The following is a 27,650-nucleotide window of genomic DNA, read 5'->3' on the forward strand; positions in this document are numbered from 1 at the left end:
AGAACATCGCGATACTAATTAAAAAGGTTTTTATTGGATATAATAGAAGGCTCATGATGGCCATTGCAATGTGACAGCATTCTTGTGTTAATGCCACATGTTCAAAATGTATTTTGCCTATGTTATTGTCTTTTTTGTAAATGTTTGGCCCAGGATATTGTTTTGGTTCCTCCTGGTATTTTAGTTTTACATTTTTAAAACCACACAGCATGTTATTTTACTCACTTTTTTGGAGACATGCCCAATTTTGAATGGATGTTTTGTTTTTGTCAGCATTTCAATTAAATAGACAATTATTGTTGATAAAGGATGATTTTCAATAGTGAATCATTTATGTAAATAGAGAAATAAAGTTAATGTAGGTACATTCCTATTTTCTTTCAACGATTTTCATCATTATTTAAACCTCGTCTGTAATTGTTCAAATCGGTCACAGGGTTCAGTCCACATAATACTAACGTGAACTTACTTTTATCTGCCTGGCGTACGTTCACTCATCTCTCACAGGTCATGGCCAACTGTTATTACTGCTAGCTCCTTGATCTGATTGATAATCATCTTTATGATGATTATGGAACAAAACAAGTGATACAGTATTCTGGCATGTCCCATAAATGTTCCATTGGAGGCATGTATAATTACTTAATTAATTAATTGAGCCTTTTGCTGTCCGACCCACTAATGTATCACATGTGTTGACATGAAGGATATTGCCAGAACACGGACAAACATGCTATTTAAATGAAAACAGATAACAGTTTCCATGATGTAAGTGTTTATGGCACTACTTACCTAAAGTTGAAATCCCAATTAAGCAATTCCTCCTTTCAATCAAGAAATGATTTGGCTGAGGAGTTTTGACAATACAGATATTTGATATTGCATCGAATGTAAAACATTGTAACTTTTTGACATCATAGCAATTTTGAATGACCAATACCGTCATACTTCCCTTTTGTCATCTCAACATGTCCAGTGTTATTGTTTTCATTTTTTTTAACGTATTGTTTTTTTTGCTGTTTCATGATGCAGTAAAACAAGCTGCCAAGTTTTCTATGCACTTGATCAGGTTTGTTTATTAATAAATATTCCTTCATTCTGGCAACTGGCAAGAGTATCAAGCGAGGCTCCAAATTGGTCCAAAGGCTATTTTGTTAGTTCACACGTCCAAAAAAAAAAAAATCATCGATGCTACACTGATTAAAAATATTACGAAATGTATTAAAAAAAAATACGTACAGCTTCAAAAATCTTCAAAAAGTCAAGACATTTTCATTTTAAATGCTAAACATTTCCTATGCCACCCATGGTAAATCTTTGGGCCAAAAGGAGTGTTGCACTCTACCCCCAACATCACACTAAACCCATCAAATGACAAAGTAAACAAGCTACAATAATCAACATGGAGTTCCATGGCATGAAGACATAAGCAATATTAGGCTTTGGCTACACAAACAATACTTGCTAATAGGAAAAAAATAATTGTGGGTTTTAGTCTGATTTATTAACAGACAAACACATGAAATAACACCAGCCTTATATATTCCAATCTCATTTTGTGATTTATTGTAAAAATCATCTACAAAAAACTTGTCAGCAACATAAATACAGACATTACAATAGAAATCAGGAAGCAGTATGGCATTGTATTCAATCATTTGTGACTAAGCCATTATGTCAGTGGAAAAACTCTAATATATACTTACTAACTATAAAATATTATCGCAGGGTTGTAGAAACAAGCCAACTGTAAAGAGAAACAAATCACAGCAATGAAACAGTTCAGTGTCCATGCAAAAAAACTAAAATTTATTCCAAGCATTTTCATGCATTCACAAAACCCTTTCTTAGTTTTAATTTAAAGCATTCTTTTATGCAGTACATTAAAATCATTCATTATTCTTTACAATAGCTGACAAAGTAGCCAGTGTACTGTTCGGGTCCAATATTCTAACCAAAGGCACATTCACACCTGTCTCTTGGAAAATCTTATTCTGCAGAGTCATGGCCAACATTGAGTCAATACCCAGCGCACACAGAGCTGAGTCATCATCCAGCTCATCTACACTAGCATTGCTGATGTCACTGACAATTGATCTCACAATTCCATGTGTGGAAGACAAATGCTGAACCCTGGGTTCATTGCTTAGTTCATCTTTTAGCTCCATTTCCACTAAAGCTGACAGCCGCTCTCTGAGAGATGCATTTTGTGAAAGTACATGAATGTGCAGATTTTTGAAGTTGAACTTGCATATGACTTGTTGTGGTCTGTTTATCACAAGACACTTTTCAAGTGCCTCTTGCACATCGCACACATCCATTACCATCATCCCCTTTGCCTCCAGGAACTTTTGGAAATGGTCTTTGTTCAACAAGAGGCCAAGGTTTAAAGGGCCCCAGTTGATGGACTGTCCAGCAAGTCCAAGGTTTCTCCGATAATGACAGAATGTGTCGAGGAAAGAATTGGCTGCTGCGTAGTTACACTGTGAGGCATTGCCAATGAATGAAGAGATGGAGGAGTAGCACACAAAGAAATCCAGTTTGTTGTGAAGTGTTGCATAGTGTAGATTTAGAGCCCCACTCACTTTGGGCTGCAGCACCTTTCGGAAGAGGGACTCATCGAGGTTTTTGATCAACGCATCATGTAATACTGCAGCACTGTGAAACACTCCTTTGATTGAACAAAAGGAGAAGCGTTGTTTGATTTTTGAGATCGCGTCCACAACCTGCATCGACACAGAAACATCACACTGGATATTCATGATTGTCACCTCATATCTTCTTTGGAGGAGTTCCATTTCAAACTGCATTTCATCAGTCAGAGTACTTCTGGACAGTGTTGCAATACAACCTCCACCATTATGGGCAATGAACTTTACCGTCTCTAGTCCCAAACCAGAGAGCCCTCCGGTTACAATATAAACACAGCTTTGTTTAAAAAGTTTCCCAGGCCTTGTAAACAAAGGGATATCAGACGCTGGACAGTCACATTCTCTGTGATCTAGAACAACTTGCTGCACTGTTTTTGTTGTAAAGTATGACTCAGCATCTGCATCAGTCTGCGGCTCTTCTAGGCTTGATAATTGAAAAATCTCCCTTTTCAAAGGTAGAGACTCTGTATCAAAGCCTAATGACATTAGCCAATCCAAGATATTCCTGTTTTGTACTTGCAGATTGGCTCTCTGGAGAACATTCGCCACATCAAGTTGATGTACATGCATGTGTTTACTCTTCAATGCAAACATGTTTGCTGAGAGTGAGGATGACATGCGATTGCTACATACAAAAATAAGGTGTCTATCATGAGTACCACTGTCATGCATCCCCTGCCAGGAGTGATCAAACGGGGGCAGAAAAACAAATGCATGACTATGATCAAAATGCAGCGATTTCCCTCTGAAATGTGGCAAAGAAGAAACATTCCAGCCTGACCTGTTTGCTGTCAGAGCCAAAACCTTCATCAGAGCAGAGGCTGAGTTGGATGAGATGATGAGCAGCTTTCTGGGCTGTTGTTTTACCTTAGACAGCATTCTCTGCAGGATCTCCCATGCCAGTATGAAGTAAGACACACATGGAGTCTCTTTCAGAAACGGGAGCCTCTTTGTGCTGTAGCACACGGCTTCGGGAATTATAATCTTCGCAGTGGCAGCAACTGGGTAACATGAAGCTATATGATCTCCCACTCTTAGATGACAAACATCTTTCCCAACAGCTGTGACAATGCCACTAAAATCTAAAGCGAGGAGCTTGTGAGTCTGTGACGCATGCTTGTTCCAATACATTGTCTTGCCGAAGTTCAAATGTGAAGTGGTGATGGGAAAGTAATCAGACGAATGAGCGCAGACATTGGTAAGCTGCATCTCAACTGACTTCTCTTGGACATAATTTGCATTTGTGTCGTAGGGGATGGCAGACAAGTGAGCCATTCTGTATGGATCAGTTGTCTGTAGAACAAAGTCGTTCACATATACTGAGTGCATATCACTTTGACATAAAGCGCCGTCCCCCATCGGGGTCCGTGCTATTCTTGTTGTTGATGCTTGGCCTTTGCTGATCATGACCTCTTGTTTTTTGCAGGTGTTTATCACACGAACCAGCGTTTGAATGTCTTCACTGGTCACAGAAGCAAGGTCAATCAGTTGAAACGAGAGACCTGCCATCTCTGCTGCACAAGCCCTTGTCATACCAGACAGCACAAAACCAGGACTGACATGGTCCACAATCGTTTCTGCCGATCTATAGGTTATGACGTGGACAGTGCAAGAGCGTTTGCTCTCATTCAAGGCTAAAACAATCTGGCGAAACAACTCACAGCAAGTCACCAAACAGTCCAGCATCTTCTCAGATGACAAGTGACTGAGGTCCTCTACGCCCCAAATGAAGAGAACATTTTCCAAATCCACACTGTTGGTAAGTGAGTCAAACACTAAATTTCGAATTTGAGCTGCAAGCCAATGCTCTCTGCTCTCCACAAGTGCTGACTCTGGGTGTATGTATGGCCTAAGTCCTTTAGCAATGCCAAGTTTGTCTTCAAAAACTATTGCTTTTATTTTGTGATTTTGCAAGTCTTTCCTATCAGGAATTGCAGTTATTTCATTGTGAAAGAACCGTGACTGAAGAACACTTGAGCAATTGCCCAAAAATGAGATCCTCACTCCCTTAAGTTCCACCAGTACATGACCCATTGTGGTGGAAAAGCTACCACATACTTCAAGGAAGTCTGGAGTCTCCTGAGTGACCCGTAAGTACATAACCATTTCCTCTTGTAGTGGTCCTGAAATGGCTACACTACCGATAGCTGAAGGGAATCCCTGCTTGGCTGTTAGCCGTCCGATAGCTACCACAGCGGTCATTTGCAAGAAATAGTCCAATAACACAGGGTGAATGAAATATTCATGAAGGTGTTTTAGAAGTTCACTAGGGACTTGAATTGCTGTCACAGCTTCCTTGAATTCATCTCCAAAATGCACATCGTCAAGCTGTTTAAAGACATCGCCATATTCAAATCCAGCTTGAGAAAGAATTGCATAAATCTCTTTTCTCTTTATAACCAATTTGCACCTCTGGGAGATCATGTCAAGACAAATGGTTGGTTCTTCTAACAGCGGTTGGCCATCTGTACACCTGTATGTGCCAGAGGTATGTGTTGCGACAGAAGACTGTATTTTAAATGAAGCCTCATTCTCTGCATGTTCCAGTGTCACTTTCAACTGATAACAGTTTGAGCTTAGTGTAAGCAGACTCTCAAAACGTACACTGAGCTGGAGCAGAGAAACAGGTTTCTTCGGCCTTAAACTTGCCATCACTGAGGCATAAGCTAGTTCAACATAGAACGCGCCTGGCACAATGGGAACGCCATTGTTTTTATGCTCCCAGAGATATGGTGCAGTCTCTAATGAGAGGTTGCACATGTACTCTTTGTTTTCCTGCTTTATTTGGGATATGAGCGTATGTGGGGAAAATGCAGATGATTCACCACCTTTTCTCACAGCTTCAAAGTTCAATTCTATCTTTGTTTTGACAAACTGATAGACTGGAAGAGCTATGGGCAATGTCTCAGAACCTCTGTAGAGTTGATGCCAGTCCACTCTGATGCCCAGTTCAAATAGTTTTGCCACGGTAGACAAGACTGTGTCGTAATCTTTCTCTGGCTGAACAGAGGGAAGAACTATGGTGTTATTTCCCAAAGTCTCATGTATGTTCCTTTGGAGAGCCCTACGAGGTCCAATCTCCACAAAAACCACATTTGTCCTTGATTGCTTGTCTTTGGTGGCAGCACGCAGTGTTTGTTCAAATAAAACTGGCTCTCTGATGTTCCTTGCCCAGTACCTGCCTGTTCTAAAGTCACCATCTGAATAACTGTCTCCTGTCACTGTAGAAAAAAGCTTGCACTCCATGTTGTTGGCATCCAAGGGATTAATACTTTTCTCAATGTCATCCAGTATAGGATCCATCATATGGCTATGGTATGCTGCTGGCACATCTAACTCATGGAGGAAGAGATTTTTCTCTGTAAACACAATCTTCAGCCTTTGATGAAGGATGTCTATGGAATCTGCGTCCCCTGACAGAGTGCAGGACTGGGGACTGTTGAACGCTGCAACACAAATCTTCCCAGAAAACTCTGGAAGGATTTTTAATACCTTTTCTACTGCCACATTACCAACAACAAGCATTTTCCCCCCTGTGACCTTACTCTGAAGATTACTGCGGTGATATAATACTTTTACAGCATCCTCAAGAGACAGGAGACCAGAACAGTGAGCGGCAGCAACCTCACCAACAGAGTGTCCAAGCACGGCATCAGGTTTGACACCCCATTGCTTTAGGAGAGTGGCAATGCCAACCTGAATCGCAAAAAGAAGAGGCTGGACAACATTTGCCTTGCTGAAATCCTCATTGTCGTATTCACCAGCAAGCCATTGACTAATGCTGATGCTTTTATGACTCTGAAAGAGATTCTCAACTTCTCTGACCTTATCTTTGAAAACAGGAATCTCTCTCAGGAGCTGCTTGCACATATCCCTGTAGGCAACCCCATTCCCACAAAACACAAACACCACCTGGATGTCAGAGCTTATTGGCCTAACCTTTTTTTTTAGTGCAGATGTCAGCTGATGTTCTAAATCTGAGAGGGAAGATGTTGGAAAGGCCTTCCTATATTTGTGTCTGGAATGACTCCTTCCACATGCTGAAGTGTATGACAATGCCTGTAAGTCAACTGTTTGATCACTGAAAAGCCTGTGGTGGGTGTCAGTAATAGACAGGATAAGTGATTTCTCAGAGGCTGCAGATATTACAAAGAGATTTGGACAGCCTTTTGGGGTCTGAGTGGGTACGGTGGTCTGTCTGTACTCTCTTACAATCACATGTGCATTTGTGCCTCCAAACCCAAAGCTGTTGATCCCAGCCACCCTTCCTAATGACCAATGTGTCTCCCATCTTTCAGCTTTAATCGGAATGCTTATAGGCAGAGTTTTTACATCTACACTGGCACTGTCTTCTGAGTAGAAAACTGAGGGAACAATGGTTGCATGTTTCATCATTAAGAGTACCTTAATGAGTCCGGCCACTCCAGCTGCAGATTCTGTATGTCCAATGTTGCCCTTCACAGAGCCAATCCACAGCGTCTCTGAACCGGGAGGTTTGGCTTTAGCAATGACGTTTGAGATGCTTGCTGCCTCTGTTGGATCTCCAACTGGAGTTCCCGTCCCATGTGCCTCTATGTACTGGACATTCGCAAGGTCAGACTCTGAGTAGACTCTTTGCAACAGCTCCTGTTGTTGAGTCATGGAGGGTTTAGTGATTGGAGTCACTGAGTGTCCATCTTGGTTGACCGCTGTTTTGCTGACGATACCCCATATTTTGTTGCCGTCTTTTATGGCCTTTAGATAGAAAGTAAAATATTGTTAATGGGTTTAGCAGACCATTTATTATCTCTGCTGTATGCAATTTATTAATGGCATGAAATTATCATGAACAATAAACAGAATGCTTGTTTACGTTTTTCAGAGGCTTCAGGAGAACTACACCACAGCCCTCCCCTCTACCATAGCCATCTGCTCTGCTGGAGAAAGGTTTGCTGGTTCCCTCAGGTGAGATCATCTTGGCCTTGCTGAGAGCTACAAACACTCTTGGCTCTATTATACAGCTGACACCTCCACACAGAGCCATCTCACAGTCTCCTAGTTTAGATGCCGTAAGAGTTAAATAAAATATGGAACATTTAAATGTTGATTAGCTTGCTTTAAGGCATGACATTAGGGGGGAAAAAAGAACTAAATACCTTGCTTTATAGCCTGGCAGGCTACATGTAGAGCCACCAAAGATGAAGAACAGGCACTGTCTATGGCAAAAGAAGGGCCAGTGAGATTAAAGGTGAAGGATATTCTATTGGCAGCCACACTCATGGCCGTCCCAGTGCCGTTGTAGTGGGTTATCGTAGCAGGACTGTTACTTCGGAGTATCTCGTAATCCCTGTTCATTAGACCTGCAACATTATTATGAAGCACAGTATGTCACAATTTGTGTATCATGAAATTGGGCTTGTTTTAAATGTATCATAGAACGATAGACGATCACCTATGTAAACTCCAGTTCTGCTGCCACTGATGCTTTCCATAGCGATTCCTGCATCTTCCAATGCCCTGTATGTACACTGCAGAAGGAGTTTCTGCTGAGGGTCCATGAATTCAGCCTCTGCTTCAGTAATGCCAAAAAACTTGTGATCAAACTCATTAAACCTGAAATATAAAAATAACAGATCTATCATAATCCGAAAAATCTTTCAATAGAAATGTAACACTCAATCTTAACAGATAATGCTTACCCTTCTATAAGAGCTGCTTTGGTGGTCTGTGTTTTTCCAGGTTTGCTATCATCAGCATCATACCAAAAAGTGGTGTCAAATCTCTCTGTTGGAATATCTACGGCACAGTTCTTCCCCTCCAATAGAACCCTCCAGAAATTGTCCAAGCCCTCACCTAAAATAAAACAGACCACAATATCTTTGATTTACCTGAAGACAACTAGGGAAAAAACACATTCACTCAGACATTCAAAACGCTTGTATGATACCTCCAGGGAAATTGCATCCAATGCCGATAACAGCTATATCATCCTCTGCATCCTCCATTGTTCCTTTGAGATGGCAGTGAAGTTGCTCTGGGGACGTGGTTGCTTTTTTTCTAAAAGCCTAAATGAAACTTCAAGGCCCCTCCATAGTGAAGCTTAATGTTCAGTCCTGGTTGCTGTCTTTGGTCAGGACTAAAGCTGCTGTACCTCCCACCCTTTATAAACATTGTGCCTATGAGTTGGGACAAGAGGACACAACAATGCCCTGCCTTGTTGCATCTCAGTTGGCTTCATCTGGAACTAAATACACTAATTGTAACTTAAGATCATTGAAAAGGCAACAGTGAATACATTTTTTGTTCTTGTTTGCAGATTGACAAAAGACCACAGTATGTAGTAGAGTCTGCTTATCACTAGCAGATTTCAAAGCATTTCCACAGAAACCTGTGGTCACATCGTCTCTACAAGAAAATAGTAACGTTTTTACTTAGATGTTCCTAAACATAACATCATTACTGTGGATGAGACTGCATTAATCAGGTGTTAATCAGGGGAAAGAACACAGAAAAAGAATAAATTTTTTTCCTTCAATTCAAAAGTATGCTTGAAAAAGTAAACCCTAGAAAAGAAGGACATTATTGGATGCCGCAGAATCTGCAGATAGATGCATCCTTATGAATCAATGTGTCTTGACAGTGGTAACAGTCATAATTATGTTAACGCTGGTCTAATTTGTATTACTTATCCATACGTATCCAGACCCCTTCACTTTTACACATTTTATTATGTTGCAGGCTTATTCTAAAAAAAATTAAATTCATTTTTTTTTTTTTTACTCATCAATCTTTACTCAATATTCTATAATGACAGCAGACACAAGTTTTTTTTTTTTTTTTTTAAGAAAAAACTGAAATATCACATTGACATAGCCTAAGTATTCAGACCCTGACATCTTTTTGCTTTGACACTTAAATTTAGCTCAGGTGCCTCCCATTTCTTGGACGTGATTTGGAAAGGCACACACGCCTGTCTATATAAGGTCTGACAGCTCAAAGTGCATATTAGAGCAAAATCCAAGCCGTGTGGTCGAAGGAGCTTTAGGCAGAGCTCAGAGACAGAGCTGTGTTGAGGCACAGATCTGGGGAAGGCTGTGGAAAAAACCAAAACTGACGGTCCCCATTCAACCTGAGAAACTTAGGATCTGCAGGGAAGCCTGGCAGAAAATCCAAAATCCAGGTGTACAAAACTTCCTACCCAGGAAGAATTAAAGCTTTAATTGCTGCCCAAGGTGCTTTAACCAAGTACTGAGTTAAAGGTCTGACTGGTTATGTCAATGTTTCTTCTTTTAATAAATTTGCACACAAAAAAATGCTCAAATCCTGTTTGTGCTTTGTCATTGTGGTGCATTAAGTGTAGGGGGATGTCATTTAATCTTATTTTAGCACAGGTCTGAAACTTAAAAGTGAATGGGGTCTGGATGTAGGCCTACTGAATGTTGACAAATGTTTCAACTATGAGTGAAAAGTGTCACTGAGTGATAAACCAGAGCATTCTCACCCCTCTCAGCTTAACAGTGTTTTCATGTCCTCGCCACTCAATGTTTTTAAGACCTGCAACTTTAAAAAAAAAAAAAAATGTTAAAGCCACCATCAACCTTATTTCCAGCAGCAGCAGGCAGCTGTTGTCAGTGGAAAAGGCTGATAAACCCACTGTGACCAGTAGGTGTTTGTACAGCACCAACAGCAGACAAGTCTGCAGGTGGAGAACATAGTGGAGCATTTGGCAACTAATGTAGAGTCAGATATTTCACCGAGAAGCTGGCAAAGACCAAAAGAGAACCAAAGTGAAAATGAATACTGAAGCCATTCATCTCCAACTAAATGCTAGTATCTGTTTGATGTGATATGTAAATAAGGAACTGTCTTGCTGACACATAATTGGCCATGTAAGCTTTGAGAGCAGCTTGTTCTGCTGCCGCCAAGTGGCCAAAGTCAGTCATTGCAAGTTGTTTCATTTGAGTCATGTACTGAACAACACATTCATGAGTAAGGATAACCTTTATTTGAGCTCCAATGTCTTTGTCTCAAAGAACAGAAGCACAAAGCCAATCCTTTTACACGTTTCATAGTGTGTGTGTATATATACATACATACATTTCCCCTCATTTATCAGCTACACGTGGGCTTACAATACGTGAGGATCACTAATTTCAGAAAAAGAACACACCTTTGGGCATTTAAATAAATAAACAAAATAGATGCAACTGAAATAGAGAAAAAATCTCTAAAATGATGGTATCACCTGTACTTTGCTACAGCCAGATGGTGGCTAGATTGAGGTACTTTTAAGGTTCTATGGTGTTCACCAGTGTGTACACATTTAAAATGAGACAGACATATGTGAAATCATTCATCTCACCTTAATATATTTACTGTATAACCTTGTTATGATGCCAAATATGACTGACTGATGTATCAAAACATAAACAGAAGTCATTTGTCTTAAGAGTAGAGGACAGGAAGCCCCTCGTGACACCTCAAACATCTGTAGCAGACTACTTCTGGAGAACAAATATGTATTTTTATTCAATTAAACTGAGTGCTTTTAAAATCACTGTGAAACCAAAAGTCTTTGCTACAGGAAATGCAAGACAAATGAAAAAAAAAAGGAAAAAAAAAAGTTTATAAAGGGGTGAAACATTTTTTTTTATCATTTAATCTTCACATCGATAATAAAGAGGGTTACAAACAAATGAAATACAAGGCCTCCAAAAGCCCTGTGCACAGCTTCATATATATACATGATACAAGAGTAAAAAATATCTACTGAGGTATCTGCTGGTCCAATGATTTGCCCTCCAGCACCATCTGGATCTCCTTGGCATTCAGAGTTTCATACGCGAGCAGGGCATCAGCTAGCTTCTTGTGCTCCTTGTTGTACGTCTTGAGGATGTTTTTAGCACGTTCGTATGAGTCCTGGATGAGAGAGGAAGACATTTTGAATAAGAAAGAGATACATTAAACTGTCAATTTGAGAGTGCTGTGGGGAAACTCACCTTCAGTAAAGCCCTGACTTCCTGCTCGATGGCAGCTTGTGTCTCGGGGCTCTGCTTGGTCACGTCGCCGTAGGTCATGACGCCAAGCTGCAATCAAACGCAAATTACATCCTTAGGTTGAGTGAACAATAGCCCTTCCTGTGCATTAGGCACTTGTCGTTCCTGGTCATTATAAGCTGCGACTCCTGCGAGAGATTTTTTTTTTTTTTTTCTCCCCCCAGAGTTAGACAGAGATTTCCATTGTCTTTTGTGTAATTCTATGTTCTGGTAATGTTAAATGACTGCAGGTTTTCATTCCACCTGAACAATAAATGAGTGTCCCAGTCTCTGATGTTCAAAATAACATTTACACGTGGCTTCATGCAAACATTTTGTTGTGTATACTGTAAAGAAAGGGTCAAGCCCCGCAGCAATAAAGGCCCCAGAACATCACCTCATCGATCAGTCATCTATGTTAGCAAAAAGTATCCAAATGGTCACTCATTTACCACACACATTTAAATGTTACCTTGTCACTCATGCCGAACCTGGTCACCATCATTTTTGCTATTTTGGTTGCTCCATCGAAGTCACTGGAGGCTCCTAAAATGAACAATAGCGGGAAATTTAAACCAATGCTGTATCACAAACGACCAAAGCATACAGTCAATATTATCAGACGTGTACTATAATATTTCACTGTTCTGATTTCATACATTTAAACAAAGACTTTTGTTTCATACCAGCATAGGATACCAATCTGTCAGAATCCTTTTGAAACCACAAACATTTGCATTTTGCACTACAAACACTGCTCTGAGAAACTTTTTTTAAATGCTACGGTTTTAGAATACAGGTGAAGTATATTCTCTTTAACAGCGTTTCCGGTGTTGATAGAACAACAGGACTGACACCCAAACGGCAATTAAATCAAGTTCTTTGATTCCCGCACCAGTGGTGATGTTATCATCTCCAAAGATGAGCTCCTCTGCTACTCGGCCGCCCATACTGACATCCATCTGAGCCAGCAGCTGGGCTCTTGTCTCACTCCAACGGTCATTCTCTGGGAGCATGGACACCTGGAGGACAGAAACAAAGGCCAGAAATTAGATTTGGGTTACATTTTCACATTAAAAGTTACCTAAACCGTACTGGAAAGGAGTAGGAGATGAGCTCACATGGCCAAGAGTTGGACCTCTAGGCATGATGGTGGCCTTATTGATGGGCATTGCGTCTTTGGTGTAATAGGCAACAATAGCATGGCCGGACTCATGGTAGGCTGTGATGGTCTTATTCTTCTTGTCGATATCAACACTCTTCCTCTCAGGGCCTGGTGTGGAAAGGACAAAATAAAAAGGATTAAAAGGGATTAAAACGTGGCCGGGTTAGCTCAGTTGGTAGAGCAGGCGCACATATATGGAGGTTTACTCCTCGACGCAGCGGGTTCGACTCCGACCTGCGGCCCTTTGCTGCATGTCGTTCCCCTTCTCTCTCCCCCCTTTCATGTCTTCATCTGTCCTGTGGAATTAAAGGCCTAAAATGCCCAAAAAGATCATCTTAAAAAAAAAGGGATTAAAACAAAGATTTTAATTGGCTCCCCTTCATGTCATCGCTCTTTGACATTCTTCCTGTCTCGTAACTAGAGTGTGTCTAGGTAATCCGTCCCATGTGATGTGAGGGGTGCAGAGCAGATTGTGTGTGCGTGTGTGTGTGTGTGCGTGCATTCACCCATGAGGATCTTGTCCTTAGCGAACTCCAGATCCTTCATTGTGACCATCTCTTTCTCGTCCATGGCTGCCTTCAGGGCGGCCTGGTTGACCAGGTTCTCCAGCTCTGCCCCAGTGAAGCCCACTGTGCCCCGGGCAATAATCTCCGCTTCCACAGCTGTAAAAGAGCAACACAATAGAAAAGGCCTTCTTTAATAAAAAGGTGATCAGTGTTCAAGAGACAATGGTGTCTTTTACAGAAATGAAAAACCAAAAAAGGTATTCTCACAGGCGTGCTCTTTTGAACGCTTTAAAGATGATTTCAGTTGATAAGGCGTGCTCATGTTTCTGCAAAATGTGCAGGATTCGCTCACTAATATCACATTAATTGCCAATTAGAAATCGTTTCTGAAATACTAACAAAAAGGGAATGACAAAGAGTGCAGTAATAACCACGACCTGAAAGATTTGCTTACCGAGATATTAAGTTTAAAAACAGTTTTAAAGTTTTTTTTGGGATATTTGACACAGAGACGTAACGTACCAGGGTCCATTTTGATCTTTGAAAGGTACCAGTTGAGAATTTCAGTGCGTCCTTTCACATCGGGACGAGGGACCGTCACCTGCATGTCAAACCTTCCTGGCCTCACCAGAGCGCTGGAAAGTAGCAGCAAAGCAGCATTTATTAAGATTCGTACTGCATTGACTCTTAACGTCTGTTAAACTAACTTACCTTTACTGCTTTAATTGCATTATATTCATCAAATATGATTTTTTTTTTTTTGAAGAGCAACATATATTTTCAGATACTCAAACTAAAATGTTAACACTGTCCTTGTACAATTGGAAAATGAACACTGGGAGCAAATGTCAGAACATGTACCACTGCACAGCACATTTTAATTAACTTCCCATGCAAATGTGTAAACAACATCACTGCATGACTTTAAGTTGTTTAAGTAGCCTGGTTGACACCAGACCCTTCTCAGTTGTAACTGAGAGTGGGTCTGGGCAAGCTTCATTCACAGCCCATTTCCAAAGGGGCGTCACCAACGGACACCGCCCAACCGCTGACGTAGCAGCTACAGCGGCATCAACGGGTTGCTGCGCTTCGGTGGCTCTCAAATTTCAAATTGGCCGGAAGTTCGTCAGGGTTTTCCCAGGCTATTGTTTAAGTGTACTTCTGTAACACAGAAACTAGGACAAGGCCATGGATAAAAACAGCCAGCTGAGGGTAAAGGTCACAGCTGAACAGTTGTGTATACATGAACTACATACTGTAGGGAATAGGGATTGATATTTTTTCAGCTTATTTTAAACTGTTTATTCCACAATCTGTATACTACCTAAATAAGCAAATGTAAGCCTAAGAAGAAAAAAAAGTGAAATGTAAACATACGTGTCCAAAGCCTCTGCAAAGTTTGTAGCACCAATAACGATGACGCCCTCGTTTGGTTTGAACCTGTAAAATACCAAAACATTGAGCGTGGGAAGTAGAAGTTCTTGACAGCAACATTTATCTTTTCCACGATGCAGTTTTCAAAATGACAAAAGGCAGAACGCTGACCCATCCATTTCAGCCAGCAGCTGGTTGATGGTTTGTCTAGAATAGGGATGCATTGGAGACTCAATCCTCTTTCCGCCAACGCTGTCCAACTCATCAATGAAGATAACACAAGGAGCGTTGGCTTTTGCCTCTTCTGCAAAAAAAGGGGAAGATTGTAGTTGTCTGTGTATACATCCTCAACCTCACTGGTTACTAACATTTTCCTCACATCCAGTAAACTTACTGAAAAGGTTCCTGACTCGACTCGCACCAACACCCACGAACATCTCATCAAACTCTGATCCGGAGGCATAGTAGAAAGGCACGTCGGCCTCCCCAGCCACAGCCCGTGCTAACAGAGTCTTTCCTGTGCCTGGTGGACCAACAAGGAGGATCCCTGAGAGGATGAAAGGAAACAACTTAGCATAAAATAGATGCATATAAAAAAAGACGGCAAACTTTTGCATCAGGCTATTTTCCTGGACAATGAAAACGGATGAAATGGAACAAAATATAAAATACCTTTAGGCAGCTTTCCACCCAGAACAGTAAATTTCGCGGGGTTCTTGAGAAAATCCACAACATCTTGTAATTCATTCTTCGCCTCCTCTGCTCCTTTGACATGCTCAAATGTCACATTCTTCATCTGGGTGGGGTCAACTGCTGAGTCAAAACCAGATGTGGTGCGGAACCTCACTGTGAAATTCCCAAAACAACTGGTTCACTATAGTAACGCCAGTCAAAAAAACGTTCCTTTTTTTTAGTCACACTATAACTGCCGCTTACAATATGCTTACTGCAGCACATATATATGTAAATACAAAGATCCAAATGTATGCTGCTTTTATACAATTATCAATTCCAAGTATCATATACATGAAAACATACATAGCCGATATTGATATTAAAGTATTACTACACAGTGGTATGCAGCAGAATAATCAGTCAAACTCTACAAGCACACTGAAAGAAAGCTATTGTGTCTTATCAGCTACACTGTGAGGTATTAGGAAAGAATAAAGGCTGAAACAAACCAGCATCAGAAAAGGAGCCTTTACCCGAGAGAAACGGATTTCTTGACAAGCCATAAATACCAAGAAGTAGGAAGACCAACAGGATAATCCTGGTTCTCTTCAGCAAGGCTGTCAAACAGAGCACAGACAAAGATTAGATAGAAGTTCTTGGTGTCGATCACAGGATCTCTGCGTTTTAATTCGCCACTGCCACCCAAAGAAACCTGGTGCAACTGTTAAGACTGACTACCAGGGAATCATTTAATTATAAAGGTTCCCATCCATGATAATAGTAGTGCCTGAAGGCTAAGTAAGTAGGGATGCACCGAATCCAGATTTTTGGGATTCGGCCGAATACCAAATCCACTGGTTAAGATTCTGCGAAACCGAATCCTACTCCCATCCTCAGTCCATTAACACAGTAAACACAGTAATGAAGTAAACAACGCCCACAGCCTCTAAAATACTTCAATGTAACAACTTAATGTTGAATTCACACGCTCTTTTCACATCGTAGGAAAGCACATCGCTATCGCCAGATGAGTGACAATTTTGTTTGGCAAATCTTCGCTAACCAGCGTATGATGAAGGCATGTTGGGCGGGTGAAATTACACAGCTAACGTTAGCTAACGAGCAGCAGCCGGCCGTTCGGTCGCTCCGCTCCCACTGTAGGGAGACTCATTTGCCGAGAGAACGGCTGAAAGCCCGGGAGAGGCGCTGTCTGGTTAACACAGGTTTTTAGCTGTGACTGTCCTTCCTTTGCCGTACCTGAAGTTGCTGCATTTTGGCTGCTGTCTGTAGATTCCTTCATGCACAACTCGTATTCTTTCGGATGTTTCATACGCAAATGTTTTAACAGCGGCGGTGTTGTGTATTGTTCAGGGTCCTTGCCACCACGAGACAAATCGGCATTGCAAATTGAACATGTAGCTGGACTTGAATGGCCTTCTTTTGACTGAAAGTACTAACAAACAACACTTTTTCTGCTCACGAGTTCCATTTTCACTTTCTCACAGCCTACTGCATTGAACGGTCCACCTACGTAAACACCTTCCCGTAATCAACAGCGGCGCCATTACGTCGACCAGCGTAGCGTGCATAGTGCAAACGTAGGGTTTCGGTGGAAAAGAAATTCTAAGGTTCGGCAGAAACCGAACCCCGTCAAAAAGCCCAGTATTCTACCGAATCTGAACCCAAATCCTGGATTCGGTGCATCCCCATAAGTAAGTGAGCAACATGCCTTGTGTTCTCTGAGTGAAGGCCTGAGACCACATGAACCCATCAGCGAACCCCTTCTTGAAAGCGTCCTGCTGGTCTTCTGGAAGGTGCTTTTGTGTCTGCAGGTCGTCCAGTGACGGTGCCGTTTCCCTCTGAAGCAATCCCTGGGAGAGAAATGGAGGGAGAGTTGGTTGGAAAGCTTCACAATTCACCCCCCCTTATATTCTTTTGGTAACACAGAGTGCCTTCCAACAGGTCCCACTAATCTTTGCTGACCTTTATGAAGGCTGGTGTGTAGACCTCAGACTCCGTCCGTCTGGTCCTTGATTTAAGTGTCTTGAAACCCCGACTCTGGATCCATACTAAAAATAGACCCACAAATGGAAAGCCGAAAAACATTAAAACACACTTCCCTGAATGTCAAGCCATTCATACGCATACATAACTTAACGCACAGCAGTTTAAGTATTCAAAGTCTGTTTCTTACCGGGCAAGAATTGTAGCTCTGAGCAAGCTTCGTTTAGAGGACTGTGGTATTGTCTGTGGAATATTGGGGAGCCAAAAATACCCAACCTTCTGTGTGAAAACCCTGTCAGGCAAAAAGTACAAAAGATTTGTTTCACTTAACATATTATATATATTGACAAATGTGTCAAATTAGCTTTCTTTTTTCTTATTTTTGGGGCATTTTAGGCCTTTATTTCTATAGGACAGCTTAGACTTGAAAGGGGAGAGAGAGGGGGAATGACATGCAGCAAAGGGCAGGTCGGAGTCAAACCCGTGGCTGCTGCGTCGAGGAGTAAACCTCTCTCTCTCTCTCTATATATATATATATATATATATATATATGGGTGCCCACTCTACCAGGTGAGCTACCCAGGCACCCTCAAATTAGCTTTCTAAGGTAACTGAATTGTCTCAGATTCGACAGCTTTTGATAAAGTAAGATGTTCTTAGAGAACAATAAAGCTGGGAAGCCTGAGCTGCTCACCATGCTTGTTGTGAAAGAAGCTGTCTGAAGAAACGTGACTCGACCTCCATATGGAAGGAACAGCGGGAGGTTCTTCTGGGCCGGGGATAGGCAGTAACCTGCTGACCAGCTCATCCAGCTGACTCACCCTGATCTCCGACAAGCCAAGATCCCTCAGACTCACACTAGGCTGTGAAGAAGGAGAGAATAGCAAAATAAGGTTATTTACCCTTTTCTAAATCGATCATTGCGTGCATGTGGATTTTTAGAGCCTTTTGGGAAAACATACTCACTTTTTCGGAGACATAGAAATTAACACGGTGAGATAGACCTGCTTCACTACTGTGGGATGTGCAAAATAATTTGTTTGCACATGAAATAAGACAACGTGACAGATACTGGTAGGCTTGAGAATACATTTCTCGGCTAGTGTAAAATTAAAAAAACAAACTGCTCGTGCCATTCTGCTTGTGGTGAAGATGAGTTAACATTCTGCGGGATTCTGCGTTGGCAGAGTCCGTCTGGCCCTGGTTATGATTGTGCATCCTTCACCTTATTTTATTTTTTCTGCAGGAAAACTTTTTTTATGATAAATGATGAAAAGCACATTTCAAACAGCTTCAGTACATATTCAGTAAAATTCATTCATGACTGATTTGTCTGGCTTTGTGTGTGTAAGCCTGCTGAAAAGAGCCCAGTAGGTTGTCCAACATAACTAATGTTCAGTACGATTTTTAATTATGTCTTGCATTACCAACAAAGTAAAAAAAAAAAAAAAAAAAGTAATCTGCATGTGAAGACATTCAAGTTCAGAGTTCAGACCAAAGTCATTGATGATGATGATGTCCTGTATCAATCACGCCATGTACCTGTGTGGTGTCCGTCTCACCTCTTTTAGATATGAACTGTGCTCTGGAATGAAATCTTTGTGCAGGGCCTGGACTGAAGCTGTGGCTGAGTTCTTCAGAGAGTGGAGGGCATTGATGAGCTGGCTGAGGGGCACTATCATCTGGCAGATACATAAACATAGTCTTTTTTTAACACATGATGAGATGTACAACCTTTCTTTTAATGTGTATTATGTACTAAACACGTACAGAAGTTAATGTCTAGAAAGGGATTTCAGGTTTTCTGGATTTTATATAAAAACGTCCAGACAGTGAGGTCGGAGTGTTATTCGCTGACTCTACTCTGTTTTTTCCAATCAGAGAAAAGTATGGCCCACATTCGTCAGACGTGTGTCAGTTATATAACCTAAACTCACAATTAGGTTAGCACCCTTCAATTTACTCAAAGCCTAGCTCTTCAGAGACATATCAGATGGTGACGTCACGAGAGAAACCGCACTTACAGCGCTCGCTGTACGTGTCGGATCTTGCTGCTTTGCTCACTACGACAACGTGACGTATGCATGGGCTGATTATGAAGAATAATGCTAACATTAGCCGAGCTAGCTTGTCAATGACAAGAAGCGAAGACATAACATAAACAACGATAGACAGATCTTCTCATTGCTCCCATAACAGTCCCTTCCCGGCAACGCTTACTTTATAACTAAAACATATAGCTGTACGTTGTCAGAGGAGCACACATTAGCTAGCTTAATAATCAAAAAGATGCTATCCGGTCGGCTTTACGTTACCTGCTGTGGCTGAAAACACGTTGACAGTGAAAACATTTTTGCCGAATGATAACTCAAAATTAGGAGTTGGGGGTTGATTTATGAGGAGAGACCCTCTATATAACTCAAATGAACGAGTCCTCCCGAGAGTGGTGTCCTTTTTGTTTCCCTTGTTACACAACTTTCAGCAGCTTAGCTAAATAACAGCAAATGGATTCTCCGGCATCTAAGGTCAAATGGACTACAATATGACGTCATGTCGAAGTACTACCAGGTGCAGCCTGGGTCATTACATCATTTGTGGATGTCAAACCACGAGTTTATTAAAATTAAATTAAACGTGCTTAGAATACATATATGACAAAAATAAATATTCTCATTTTCCAGTTACGTGCCCTTCAGGAAACGTACGCTTGGCTGGTATTACACAATTTATACATGTACTTCTACTACTTACTGCCTGATCAAAATTAAAATGTCTAAACGATATAGATGGACAAAGAAAAAAAATACAATTCAAAAACATATTTACATATTAAATATACAATCGTTCCCTTAGCCCTAATTGTGACTGATGGTAATACACTTGGTAATTTGACAGCTAAAATTAACAACCTCAGGGATGATTTACACACAGGCAGTTAGTTGAATAACTAAACGGAACGGAAGTTCAGAGGACCCCGCGAAAGAACCGAACCAACAGTCAATTCAAAAATTCAAAACAAACCCGAGATTGTTGTTTAGACACGCAATGTTTACTCTGACCTAGCTGGCTGTTACAGACGCAACCCAATTCCTCATTTTAAAAACAGCTGTACAATGGACGCAGATGAAAAGCACGACTCTAGTAGAAATGATAAATCGGTGGATACTCCTAAACCGCCTTCAATCGAGGATTTCCTCATTTTGAAGCCCATCAGCCGCGGAGCTTTTGGCAAGGTTTACCTTGCACGGAAGAAGTGCAATTCGCGATTATATGCCATTAAAGTAAGTCGGTTTGGTCTTTGACAACTTTAAATCAGTTAATTGGACTATTTTAAGTTGCTAATATCCACTCTTCTTTTCTTTAGATGACGAAGAAAGCAGACATGGTTGATAAAAATATGATGGGCCAGATGAAGGCGGAGAGAGATGCACTTGCTTTGAGCAAAAGCCCCTTCGTGGTTCACCTGTTTTACTCCCTTCAGACAGCCACCAAGATCTATCTGGTAACACCAGAAACAAAAAATGACACTTGCACAAAACACATTTACATTAACATTATTATTATTAGTATTATTTTCATGTTTTTAACAGGTAATGGAATACCTTATTGGTGGAGATGTCAAATCTCTGCTTCACATCTATGGGTATTTCGAGCAGGATATGTCTGTAAAGTACATTTCAGAGGTTGCGCTAGCTTTGGACTACCTCCACCGACATGGTATAATCCACAGGTACTTTGATACAATTTCTTTAGGTTGATTGATTCGTCTTTGGGTGAGGGTGAGATTGATTGTGTGACCTGGACATTTACCTGAATTATAACTTTTTAGGGACTTGAAGCCAGACAACATGCTCATATGCAACAAAGGTCACATCAAACTGACAGACTTCGGCCTTTCTAAAGTCAAGCTTGACAGAGGTACGAGTCCCATCAGCTTAACACCTGAACAACGTGTGACCATTACCACTTGTAATGTTAGTAACATTTCCCTTTATTTTATGACTGTACTCTCTATCAGAGCTGAGTCTTATGGATATCCTTACTACTCCATCCTTGGCTAAACCAAACAAAGATTACTTCCGCACTCCGGGTCAAGTCCTCTCCTTAATCAGTGCCATTGGATTTGTAAGTGAATTTATATTATTTTGCATGGAGAAATGCCCTAATCGCATGTTGTATGTATGCATATTTGGTGTTGAATAATGACTCTTCCTTGATTTTGATCAAACACAGAATTCACCTGCAGGAGAAGCCAAGCGTCACTGCAGTACATCTGCTGTGTCCAGTTCCATGTCCTGCGGCAGAATGAAACCGAAGAATAGCTCTCTTGGTTCTCCCTTGATGAAGAAAAAAGATCAGCGGTCCTCTCCGGTTCTTCGGGTTACAGGTCATTATAGATATCCACCTTAGCTTTTTCCCATCATTCATTAACCTTGTGGACTCACTGGTTATGCAAGGACTTTATAAAAGGCTGGTGCGTAGTTTAGCTTCCTAGTGAGATCTTGACATTGAGAATGTGTTTTAACAGTTTTGGTTTATCTGTATTATCTCTACAGGACCCAACAATATTGTCTTTAGCCCTCATAACCTGTCTAAAAATCTGACCACCAAACTGTTGAAGATCAGGAAGAGGTGTGAGACGATGAGTGTATGCAGCACCACCGACACTGAAGGTGGCATCAGTCCACTGTGGGAATGTGAGGACATACAACACACTGGTGCAGATGTAAGCGGATACCGTAAACAAAAAGGATTGGAATTTGATTTTCTTTAAAAAAAATAATTCATTGAAATTTGCCATCATCAGTTCCTATACTGATCTTTCAGATTTGTTCATTCCTTATTGTGAAAACGGATTTTCTTTCATCTTTGTTCTTCAGAAAGAAAATGAGCAGAAGGGGGAACTGCATTCTGAGTCCAAAGGGCTCAAACAAGACGGTGCGCCCACAAAACTGGCCACCTTTGGTTTCTCTGCCGGGGCCACAAGCGTTCTGTCAGATCCAGACCATCTTGCAGAAAAGAGTCCTCACACCAACAAACTGAGGTCCACAGCTCTGGATGATTCTTGTCTATCAGCCTCATCCGCAAAGAGAAAATTTTCTGACGTTGGGAGAAGCCCCGTACCACTGGAGATCCAAGCCAAGAAGAGTAATGCAGTCTATGAGAGGTGCTACGAGATTCCAGAAGAGACTATGAGGTTTCACACTGGCCTGACTGGGACATTTTCAACCATCCAAATAGGTGACTTCATGGTCTCCACCGAGAGGATTGGGTCAGCTGAAGACCAGATCCCAAAGCGCTCCAGTCCCATTGCTGTGGCCAAAATCCTGTTTAGTGAACTGGAGGATTTAACAGAGGACGTGTTTGAAGACGAAGCCAAGGACCTGTCACGTTCAAGTTTCACATCACCACTTGCTGGGAACAGTGACATTTGCAGGAGCTTGAGCCTCGACTCTGACGGGTCTATGCATGAAACATCTCTCACTATCGACAGCCGTGCATCTCTCAAGCCAAGCAAAGGTTCCATAAACAGGAATTTAGCATCACCCGAGGAACAAAAGGAAAACAAAGACGTGTCCATCACTGAATCACTCCCACAAACTCCCTCTGCTGTTAACACTGGAACACCCAAACTTGGTCACTTTAGCCGGGGAGGATCTCAGTGCTCTTTCCTTAACCCGCTCCCTGATCTGGCACAGTCCTCCTCATTCCTCAAGCCGCGAAACGTTGTAGCTTTCCGTAGCTACTGTAGCTCCATTAACCGCTCCAACACATCAGGGATGTCCCGTTTTAGCGTGGGTTCTGTTGAAGCTATGGACATGTCCACAGCCGCTTCTTATCACTCTGCGTCTGGCAATGCAACACCAGTGCAGAAAAGACCCAGCTCCAACAGCTCACTCTATCAGGTACGCATATGAAGACACAGTTTAAACAAGGTTTTGCGCTGGCTGTACAGTTGTAGGACTCCTCATTCAAAGCAGCCTCACAGAGCCATTAGACTGGTTGTAGACTTGTAGTCTTTTGTGCACAGAAGTTATCTTGGGTACACAAAACCGTCGTGAAGCTTGAAAGGTCTTTTAAAGGTCCCGTGACATGGTGCTCTTTGGATGCTTTTATATAGACCTTAGTGGTCCCCTAATACTGTATCTGAAGTCTCTTTTATATAGACCTTAGTGGTCCCCTAATACTGTATCTGAAGTCTCTTTTATATAGACCTTAGTGGTCCCCTAATACTGTATCTGAAGTCTCTTTTATATAGACCTTAGTGGTCCCCTAATACTGTATCTGAAGTCTCTTTTATATAGACCTTAGTGGGTCCCCTGATACTGTATCTAAAGTCTCTTTCCCAAAATTCTCTGGGCGGGCAAAGCAGAGAAAGGGGAGGTAACCTTCCTCCTTATGACCTCATACGGAGCAAGATTCAGATTGGACCATCTGAGGTTTCATTTTCTCAAAGGCAGAGCAGGATACCCAGGGCTCGGTTTACACCTATCGCCATTTCTAGCCACTGGGGACCATAAGCAGACTGGGGGAACACATATTAATTTTAAAAAACGTCAGTGCAATTTTCATGCCATGGGACCTTTTAAAAACAAATGTTTCAGAGTGGTGGTGATTAAACTTACAACTTTCAGGGCATAGTTTGTGGTGTATTACATTGTAATTGACATAAATGCCACAACGGTTATTCATTTAAGGGCAGTTGGATTAGATTACACATTGTGCAGTTTTTGATTACATTTTTTTCTTTTATACCATTTTTCACGTTTCCTTTTATTCCCTTCTCGCATCAGACTCCTCAGCCCATGTCGACCACTTGCACCCCTTTCAGGACCCCTAAGAGTGTCAGAAGGGGTGCACTGCCTGTTGAGGGCGCACCCATTTTAGGAACTCCTGACTATTTGGCTCCAGAGCTTCTCTTGGGAAAACCGCATGGTAAGATAGGGAATGCAAAATTCCATGCACCACGACAACCACAACAACACAGAAATAGCCCAACACATTCTTATGGTATTGACATTGGATGGTTGAGATTGTAGTCCCTATGACAGGCCTTCTCTTTGAGTTTCAGGAAGTCGTCAGTGTGGTAAGTTAATAGTGTTATTGCTGTCTGTGCAAGCAAGCTTGCATGTTCACCCAGCCTGCTAATACGCTAGAGGAAATGAGCTGATTCTTTCCCCATTCTCCTTTCCCCACTGGTTCTGTTTCTGCCCCTTGGATTAGTGAACACACTGGGCCTGATCAGAAGGGAAGGGGGCAACATTTAAACTGTGATTATAAAGGCTATAAAAATGGGATCGTCTTCTAACATTAAGCTAACACCATTGTTAACAGCTGGGGGAATCAGGCTGATGTGCTTTTAACTGGACAATAGGACTTTTCTGCTCTTAAAATCTGTAGATTTTGGGTAATTGTGGCACCTAGTCAATGTGCTATGGCACTGGCTTTATTTTTTTTATATTTAGCAACTGCAAAATGTCATCTAATAATAACCTAGTGAGCTGACATGTGCTGTTATTCATTCAAATGTTAACGCGCTGAAGGCAGCGTTTCCTGTCAGTCGCCCCATGCCATTTCGTAGCATGATTGCTGCTATGTGAATTCATTAACGGACAGTCTGTGACATGAACGATCCTGTGGCAGTATTTATTCATCGGCAGTCAAGTGTCTTTCTGAACTCAACCATAGATCATTGTGAGAAATGTAGTTTTAAATCCTTGCCGTCATTTAAAACTACCATGCTAGTCACAAATCTCACGGGACGTGTGTGACGTATTTAACTGTATTTGCAAAATGACAGTGTGATTGGTAATGACAGATGTCTCGGGCCTGTTTCATTCACCTACAGGTAGAATGAAGCGTATACCCAGAAATTCCATCCCTCCATCCTCAGCCTAACGTAGTCCCTGCTTTCTGCCACCGCAGTACAATCAGTGCACTCTAACAGGAATCGCAGGGAAAACTGTGGCGTTCGCAGCCGCTGCAGCAGCTGTATGAAATGTGACCTTTCTTTTGCTTCCATCCAGACTGCATGGTGGATTGGTGGGCGCTAGGTGTGTGTCTTTTCGAGTTCCTCACAGGTGTGCCACCTTTCAACGACGAGGCGCCTCACCTGGTCTTCCAGAATATTCTCAACAGAGGTGGGTTTGGTTGTCTTTTACAGGAGCATCCAAACCTAAACCACAAAATGCTCTAAAATATGTTAAACAAATATGTATAAAGCCTGCCTTTTAACATATTGCAGTTTTAGTTGAACAAATGTTTAATGGATAATATTAATGGCATGCTTTTGTTGCTTCTTTTACCACCTCGCTATTAACAATTTTAGATATTCCCTGGCCTGAGGAAGAAGAGGAACTGTCTGTAAACTCAAGAAATGCGATTGAAATCCTCCTGACCATGGACATGACAAAACGAGCTGGTCTAAAGGGTGAGGACCACTTTTCAGTTTTTTATTTTTTATTTCTGAATTTAAAATGTTGGTCCTCAGACCTTCATGTAATTCATTAGAAAAGCCATTGATTAAGTGAGTCCAAGTGATCGACAAAGTGCACAGTTTTAATTGTTGAAGTTCCTAATCCAACCAATCTATCAATACGACTTTCTGGTGTGGCAAACATTAAAACACACCCGATATAATATAGAGTACACAACTGACACAATCTAAATCTACTTTTTTTTACACTAGTGATGTTTATTTCAACACAGCAGGCCTATGTTTTATTGTCTGACCAATTTTTGTAATTATGTATGAGAACTTTGCTCAAATTTATGTGGTTAAAAAAAGGATTTAAACCTTTTTTTAGGTAGCTGTAATCAGGGAATCGCTGATAATAAAACGCTAATATTGGCCTGTTGTAAGTAAATCTAGTGTGTTTCTAATTATTTTTGCTTGAACATCCACCAGAGCTCAGGCGTCACCCCCTGTTTGAGGGCCTGGACTGGGACAACCTGCAGAACCAGCCGATGCCTTTCATCCCTCAGCCGGAGAACGAAACCGACACCTCGTACTTTGATGCAAGAAACAACGCTCAGCACATCACCGTGTCCGGCTTCAGTCTGTAGACTTCCAAACAGCAACAGCTGAGTTCGATCAAAGCAGCCTGCCAACTCCAAAAATCACACCCATTATACAAACAAATACACGGTAACGATGTAGATTCTGATTGGTTCTCTGTTCGTTGTAATACCTTTTTTAAAAAAAAAAATTAAAAAAAAACATTTTACCTATGTGCAATCACCGTTCACAAGAGCCAGAAAATAGCTGAATCTGTTGACTTATTTACGAGTATGCAGTGTAGACCGTAAACTTCTTTTACAACTTAATATTACCATTTTACATAGTTGTGTCTTAACCCTTGTGTTGTCTTCCCGTCAAACATGAAAACAAACACTTATGTTGTCCCTATCTCAATGTTTTAGCTGCTTTTTTTTCCAAGTTTTAGTGTGGGGTTTTTTTTGTGTTTTTTTTCCAACGTTTTGGTCACTTATTTCAAAATTGATATCGCTTTATCTGACATTTTGACGTTTTGTTCCGACGTTTTCTCCTGGTATTTGGGTTTATTTTCATAGTTTTTCTTTGTCTTTTCCCAACTTTTTGTTTTACATTTTCTGCGCTTATTTCGACATCCCATATTTTCTAATATAAAAAACGTTGAAAACGGGTCAAATTTGACCCGAGGACAAAATGAGGGTTAAATTAGGTTCTTGTGCTAGCAAAATAAATTTTGCTACGGATTTATCTTCATAATAGGCGTTGCTTTCTGTTCTATTGATTCATACGTTCATTGATAAGTTCATGTAGACGTGGCTCCTACTACCTGATGTTAACTTTCCATGCAGTTGAGCTTCTTCTTTTTGTTGCTACACTGTTAATTTCTCTTTGAGGGGTACTGAAGGAAAATGCTAATATATTAATCAATAATAATTTTATATGTAAATCTTGTTAATAACATTCACATGTCATTGTTTTAAGACTGGACAAGAGTACTTTGTATTCAAACAGAACAGTTTTGGCTGCTTTTATGCCATTTTGTGTGTGTTTGTGTGTCATTTTGATGTGATCTCCTGTCCATTTTCTTACACTACTATATTTTAAGAGAAATTCACTCTGCTCCCAGCTAATTGTGAAATTTTAATCTTCTAAGAAAACTCTAAGAAAAAACGTAAAATACAAATAAAATCTTGTTTGTAACACGGTGTACTTTGTTCCTTTTTTTTTTCTGGTGAAACACCACAATGACAAAATTTAGAAATAAAT

The 27,650-nt window shown here is 41.1% G+C and overlaps 3 protein-coding genes across 7 annotated transcripts; 1 reads left to right on the forward strand and 2 right to left on the reverse strand.

The window, feature by feature from the left end:
* Positions 1-1,630: 1,630 nt before the first annotated feature.
* Positions 1,631-8,635, reverse strand: pks1 (polyketide synthase 1). Its single transcript, XM_078280749.1, has 6 exons — positions 8,578-8,635; positions 8,330-8,483; positions 8,083-8,243; positions 7,787-7,990; positions 7,504-7,685; positions 1,631-7,385 (listed from the first exon to the last, which is right to left on the reverse strand). The coding sequence occupies exons 1-6, from the start codon at positions 8,633-8,635 to the stop codon at positions 1,890-1,892; spliced, it is 6,255 nt and encodes a 2,084-aa protein (XP_078136875.1). The 3' UTR covers positions 1,631-1,889.
* Positions 8,636-10,612: 1,977 nt separating this feature from the next.
* On the reverse strand, positions 10,613-20,067 carry LOC144536864 (ATP-dependent zinc metalloprotease YME1L1-like). 4 transcript variants are annotated; one of them, XM_078280159.1, is made up of 18 exons: positions 19,705-20,067; positions 18,952-19,071; positions 18,084-18,252; positions 17,580-17,681; positions 17,369-17,454; positions 17,115-17,256; positions 15,895-16,002; positions 15,383-15,520; positions 15,105-15,257; positions 14,882-15,014; positions 14,714-14,776; positions 13,859-13,971; positions 13,337-13,492; positions 12,787-12,938; positions 12,561-12,687; positions 12,138-12,211; positions 11,630-11,716; positions 10,613-11,549 (listed from the first exon to the last, which is right to left on the reverse strand). In XM_078280159.1, exons 1-18 carry the CDS (start codon positions 19,738-19,740, stop codon positions 11,397-11,399), a joined length of 2,112 nt encoding a protein of 703 aa, XP_078136285.1. In that variant the 5' UTR covers positions 19,741-20,067; the 3' UTR covers positions 10,613-11,396. The 4 variants fall into 4 exon arrangements, with proteins under 4 accessions (XP_078136285.1, XP_078136283.1, XP_078136287.1 ...); XM_078280157.1 differs by having other exon boundaries at positions 15,383-15,556; XM_078280161.1 differs by having other exon boundaries at positions 15,919-16,002; positions 19,705-20,066.
* Positions 20,068-20,369: 302 nt separating this feature from the next.
* On the forward strand, positions 20,370-27,591 carry mastl (microtubule associated serine/threonine kinase-like). 2 transcript variants are annotated; one of them, XM_078280155.1, is made up of 13 exons: positions 20,370-20,670; positions 20,754-20,891; positions 20,980-21,119; positions 21,219-21,307; positions 21,408-21,514; positions 21,623-21,776; positions 21,946-22,115; positions 22,270-23,295; positions 24,184-24,325; positions 24,462-24,476; positions 25,417-25,530; positions 25,719-25,820; positions 26,298-27,591. In XM_078280155.1, exons 1-13 carry the CDS (start codon positions 20,503-20,505, stop codon positions 26,453-26,455), a joined length of 2,523 nt encoding a protein of 840 aa, XP_078136281.1. In that variant the 5' UTR covers positions 20,370-20,502; the 3' UTR covers positions 26,456-27,591. The 2 variants fall into 2 exon arrangements, with proteins under 2 accessions (XP_078136281.1, XP_078136282.1); XM_078280156.1 differs by lacking the exon at positions 24,462-24,476.
* The last annotated feature ends 59 nt before the right edge of the window (positions 27,592-27,650 follow it).

The sequence above is a fragment of the Sander vitreus genome, chromosome 22 (genome assembly GCF_031162955.1).
Source record: "Sander vitreus isolate 19-12246 chromosome 22, sanVit1, whole genome shotgun sequence".
Classification (NCBI taxonomy): Eukaryota; Metazoa; Chordata; class Actinopteri; order Perciformes; family Percidae; genus Sander; species Sander vitreus.